At 47.8% G+C, this 6,000-nt stretch overlaps 1 protein-coding gene across 1 annotated transcript in view; it reads right to left on the reverse strand.

Moving 5' to 3' along the window:
* Nucleotides 1–4,940, reverse strand: part of PLPP3 (phospholipid phosphatase 3) — an 85,688-nt gene extending 80,748 nt beyond the window's left edge. The window contains exon 1 of the mRNA XM_068539973.1: nucleotides 4,267–4,940. Within this exon, the coding sequence (XP_068396074.1) occupies nucleotides 4,267–4,405 (139 nt within the window). The 5' untranslated portion in view covers nucleotides 4,406–4,940. The remainder of the gene's footprint in view (nucleotides 1–4,266) is intronic.
* Nucleotides 4,941–6,000: the final 1,060 nt, after the last annotated feature.

A 6,000-nucleotide genomic window follows, 5' to 3' on the forward strand; every position in this document is an offset into this window, starting at 1 on the left:
GCTTCTTTCTCTTTGCCTCACTGACTGTGTTTCCTGGTAGGGAATGGCACAGGAGTTAAGCCTTTCATACCAAACCTGCCCGAGCACCTGTTCCTTCAAAGGTCTCCCACCTCCACCATAAGCTCAGTTACCCCACCTTCCGGTATCAAAAGCCAAAAGAGGAACAGTCTTTCTGAGCAAACGAACCTTTTCTAAAGAGGGCTCAGAGTATACTGTGAAGATTAGATGGCTCAAAATGCTGCTAAATTTTAGGGGTTGCCTTCTCAGCTGAAGTTTAGATCAACAATGAATAAAAATCATCTGTCTTCAACTTACTGACTGGGCCAATATGACCTCCTCTTGGAAGTGGATGCTTTATGGTCTTCACTGTAATATCATTATTGAGTTTTTAATTTCATGGTCTCATCTACCTATGATTCTGAGACACAGTATATAAAGACAACCACAAAACCTTCATCGGGGCTCTGGGTTATAAATTCCTTGCATTTGCCCAAGTTTTGAGAGATGACAAATAACTTTCACATCCAATATTTCCTCTGATCCTCACAGCAATGTAATGGAGTGGCCACTCTGATCACTACCTCGCAGATGGGCTAACTGACTTCAGAGGATGAAGGACCTTGAACAAAGCCCAAGGACAAAAAGCTGGACCTGTCTAACTCTGCCTACCCCTTAAATGCATGGGTTGGAAGGAGGCACTCAGTAAATATCTGGGGAGGGGGACAAGGAAGAGACAGGGGACAGAGCAGAGAAGCTCCACATGGATTTACCAAATCCCTGCATTTGTGCTATAGCCGTGCACTGCCATTCGTGCTTTCTTCTGAACCACTGTCTCATGGGGTAAAAAGGCGCCCTCAAAATTTGGGAATTACTTAGTGTTAGAACAACCCCAAATCAAAACGATACCTTGGGGCGACGAGACCGTATCACTGAGCAGAAGAGTTGAACCACCTTTATCCATCTGCTTTGGTGCAAATGACTAACTGGAAAATGTGGAGAGGCAGGACTTTCTGTAAACCGAGCTTTAGAATTTTCTAATGATCTGAGTTTCAGGGTTCTTCAGATGAGGGAAGAAAAGGGGGATGGACTCCAGTCATGCTCACTGAGGATTAGAGATCAACTCAAATTGACTTCAGTGTGAATCTCAGTTTTCTCATCTATAAAATGGAGACAATCTCATCATCAGAGTTGAAGTGAAATGTACGTAAACTAATGCATCTGAAAAAGAGGCTAACAGAGCTTAGAAAGACAGTAGATGCTCCTTCCTCTTTGCCTGGGAATATTGTCTGCTGCTCTCTTGTAACCTGGTAGAACAGAAGGAGTGCATAAAAAAGCAGAAGGCCATACTTTTATGCAACTGAAAGGAAAACAAAATCGATTTCAGAAAAACTACTATGCAAAGATTCATAACTGTGTTTATTTAAAAGCAATAATCGGCAAAGATAGCTATTTTCTGAGACATAAACTCCCATTGGTGATTCTCTGCCACCAGATTCCTTTGGTCCTCAAAGGAGAGTGGACTTCTGTTTTTTCACCAAGAATTTAACATTCCAAAAAGGTATGTGAAACAAGTTAAACTGCTTGCATATTTCCACTTACATAACATGTATATTGCACATCAGCTTTTATTTTTTCCAGACACAAGGAGAGGAAGCTTGGTATATATTCCTGTGAGAGAATAAACAGAAAAATGTCTCCCTTTTTCATATATTAGGGCCTTGTAATCCAGACCATATGATCAATACACTATATAAAAATTAAAACATACTGACAGTCCCAGGCAAAAAGTGAACCAAGTAGAAACAATTTTTTAGGACTGTGATGTGTGGAATATTAAAATCACATGTTGTGTTAATAATTTTCTTTTAGAAGCCAAATAGAGTTCTCCTGCATAAATTTCTCAAGTAAATGTTTACCTTACAGTGTCTCCTATTAAGGGTGGTCGAGAGGCATTAAATTAGTGATATTGTAATTTGGCCTATGCATAGGGGAGACACTTTGAAAATGACTTGGTTGACATTATGTTAATGGCAAGGCACATACCTTAAAACAGAGAGCTATGTGCTCCTTATGGTAAAATACAAGGTCCTGGTATCTTATTAACTTTTTTTTTTTCAGTAAACAAAAATCATTTGCTCGAAGAGGCCAATAGTGAGTAAACTTAACAAACAGCTAGGTATAGAATATTAGCTTTGGAGGGGACACAAGGGAGAGTTGGGGCAGATGAAGAGCTGAAATGTGCAAACATACACCTTACTTAACACCTTCAATGCACAACAGTGTCTTGGGATTTCTGTGTCCCCCACTAAACTATAGCTGATAGGTGTGTCTTTTTGCAAATTCCTTCACACTCTTTCCTTTGATAAGATACACCATCTCGTGGGACTGCCTTCTGAAATCAGAAGAGTGGAAAGAGGAGGGGAGTACAATAAAACTGTCCGAAGGCTGTCAAGTGTGTTCTAGCTCTGCTTTCCTAATCACCAAGTAGGAGGTAGGAGGGTACAGGGAACATACAGTCTAGAAAGAATTCACCCTACCACCAGGGAACAAAACACATCAGTGAACACTGGGAAGCCCCAGACAAGTTTACAGCAAACAGCTTCAATGTGTTTGTGTTCCTGGCACTCCCCCGGACCAGGGAAGGTCTCTTAAAAATTCAATAGCTTGGCAAGGAGACTTTAAGTACTCATCTCCCCACTGTGCATAATAAGCCAGTGGCCTTCAGGAAGGTAGGCCCCCCAGTGACAATTCCTTTACATAACATCTTAATGCTGAATTGATACGAAGAGGTGGGAATGGGATTTGCCACCTGAACTACAGTCACCTTTCTTCCCTTCCGCAGAGCACAATTTGATCTTCAGCTGTCTCTGCATATCTAAAGGGGGCCATTCTTATATTTAAACTCCAAGAGTCCCTTCTTTCTCTGACTCTCAAAATTAGCTATGGACAGTCAAGCCAAGGACAGATGGACCTCAGTAAAGGTCCTGCTACAGAGTCATGAACACAGGGTCATTGGACTCCAGCCCAAGAAGTCTCTGGTTTGCACACTCTGCATGGACAAATCCATTTCAAAGGGGACTTGAGCTTCCGTGCAGGAGTTCTATTTTAAGGGAACTGAACAGGGAACACAGATGTTTCTTCAGTTAGCAGAGTTGGCAGAACAGCTCCTGGACCAAATCCGAGTTCTTAATGCAGGAAGGGGCCTTAGAGAGCATCTAGTTCAACCCACTCACTCAACTGATGAGGAAACGGAGGCCAGAGAGGCAGTTAGGTGGCACCCCCAGCAAGTGGCAGAGTGGCGGTGTCCTGATGACAAGTCCTGCACGCTTCCCATAACACCATGATTCGCTTAAAAAAAAAAAAAATCTACACTGACTTCAACCTTGGAACTCCTGTAGATTCTTGTCAATAGCCACCCCCTGCCCCGGGGGCGAGTTCATAAAGCCTCCTTACCCTCCCACTCCATTCCATTTACTCCTGCTCCAGCTGTGGCTTCCAACTAGTTTGGAAAACAGAAGCGGGCTACAGCCTCAGCTTTCTGGGAGTGCAATTAATTATGGTCCCGATGCATGAACCGTGGCTAGCTTTCCCAGTGCCTCAGTTGCCTCATCGGTGAAATGGACCTCCTCGCCCGTGTTGCACCGAGTCAGGGAGAGGCAGTACTCCCTGGCACACAGTAGGCGCCTAAAAAGTGACTGCTGGATCGGTACTCCGCATCACGCCCCTCGAGAGCACCCTCCCAACCCCCGGGGGGCGTTCAGGATAGCGGCAAGTGAAAAGGCCCAGGCAGCCCCGGCGGAAGGGCTGGATGTTTACATTCGGCCGGGGGAAGGCAGCGCTCTCCAGGCGGGAGCCCAGCGCTCCAGGAGATCCATCTTACTTGGATGGGAGGCAACCAGCTCTACGCCGGCTCCGGGTCCTGGTTCCACCGATTTCCCCTATCCTAACAGGCCGAGCCCACGCCTTTTCGTGGGATTCTGGCCGGGCTTCCAACCGGAGATCGGCTTTTAGGATTCGGTGTCCAAGTGGCCCGCGAAAGCCTACAGCGCTCCCGACACTCCTTTACAGGCCGGGGAGGCGGCGGGAACGGGGAGGGCGGGGACCCGGGGACCGGGAGCGGCGCGAAGGCTCCGCGAGAAGCCTGCGGGCGGCCCCCGGGGCGGACTGCACGGCGCAGCCGGGAGACGCGGCCCGGCGCGCAGCCCCGGTCGGGCTGGGACGCGCGCCGGGCGCCGAGGGCCGGAGGGACAGCGGGGCTGGGCTCACCCATGAAGAGGCAGAAGAGGTCCAGGCAGATGAGCAGCACCCGCTTGCTGCCGCCCTTCCTCGGGTTGTTGTTGAGCGCCGGGCTGCCGCCGTTCTTGCTCTCCGCGACGATCGCCTTGTCGTACTTGTAGTTTTGCATGGCGCTGGTCAAGACGCCCCGCGACAGCAGTCACACACCCAGACGCCCGGGTCGCCTCCCGGCCGAGGCTGCTCGGGGCGCGGCGGGAGAGTGCGGCCCCGCTGCCCGCTTCCAACGGCAGGCGGTGGTGCTTTCTGCTCCCCTGGGGCTCCTCTGCTTTTCCTGCCTCAACCCCGAATCGTTCGAAAGTCCAGTGGGGAGAGAGCCAACTCCCGAGCAGAAACTTCTGCAGCGCCGCGCTGCTCCGGACTCGCGGGGCTCCCGTGTCTGTGTGCAAAGCAGCGAGCGGGCAGCGCGGACGCTTGACCACCTTCCTCCGCGGCTGATTGCTTAATGAATGGGAGCTGCGCGGAGTCCAGCTGCGCGGAGCCCAGCCACGCCGAAGCGCTGCCGCAACTCCAACTTTCCTCCTCCTCCTCCTCCTCCTCGCTGCTGCTGCTGCCGCCGCAGCTGCCGCTGTGATCGCCTGGATTTGTTTTCGGCAGTTTTATTTCAAGAGGTCCTTTAAAAAGAGAGAGGGACCTCCTTACTTGGCTCAGAAGAGATTCCGAAAGCACAGCCCCTTCCTTAAGCAGCCGAAGACGTAGGATAATTAAGGCCACATTTTCCCCCACCCCTTTCCAAAAAAAAAAAAAAATCCTAAAAGGAAAAGTTACTCTCAAACCAGAGAATCCGGGAGCCCCTAGCGTTCAGAAACACTAAAGTGTCACAAAAGGAAAAATAAATAAATAAGTAAAAGAATAAAAAGAAACATTTTCTTGCTGGCCTTGGGTCAGGCAAAAGTTGAGGCTGTGCAGCTCAAAAGCATTTCTCCTCCCTGACACATTTGGGGCTTTCAAGTCTTCATTTTGATTTTAATCATATTATCCCGAAAATACTCAAAAAAAAAATTTTTTTTTAAAGATCTTAACACCCAGCACCGGGTACTGGGGTAGATTCTGAGGATACGAACAGGAAAAGGACTGCACAACTCGAGCTAGACCCTGTGGACTGGAATCTTGGCCATGGCTCTGTGCCTTGGTTTCCCCATATGTAAACTGGAGGTAATAACTGTTTCGCCTAAATAGAGTAATTGTGAAGACTTAAATAGCTAACCCATATAAGCGCCTACAACAGTGCCAGGTATATAGGTGTTAACTATGACTTTTACTCCTGTTTCCAGGGTGAACGAGTCCCAATCCCTACAACCCCCTGCTAGTTCAGCTGGCCCCCAGCCTGCTTGTACAACTACGGGGAGTAGTTTTTGGGGCAATCTAATGCTTTGCCTTAGAGGCTGTCATATGCTTTTAAATTAATTATTTTATGTGAATTAATTTTTCTTCCAGGTAGACTATAATCATTTCCAAGGCAAGGGCCTTTCCTTCTATCTTCTGTAGTGCCTAGCAGAAAACTGGGCACACAGTACAATAAACAGGCATTTCTTCCAGATGTCTCTTTTTGTACATCCAGAAATAGAAATAGTTGTAGCTTTTTTATATGTTATATTGTTCACGTTCTTTTTTTATCCTGACTTGTTACGGGGTTCAGTAACCCTATATCCAGCCACCAGCAGCCACTTGACCTTTCTCCAATAGTCTTTTCCCACTCCACACCCC

The sequence above is a fragment of the Eschrichtius robustus genome, chromosome 3 (assembly GCF_028021215.1).
Source record: "Eschrichtius robustus isolate mEscRob2 chromosome 3, mEscRob2.pri, whole genome shotgun sequence".
Classification (NCBI taxonomy): domain Eukaryota; kingdom Metazoa; phylum Chordata; class Mammalia; order Artiodactyla; family Eschrichtiidae; genus Eschrichtius; species Eschrichtius robustus.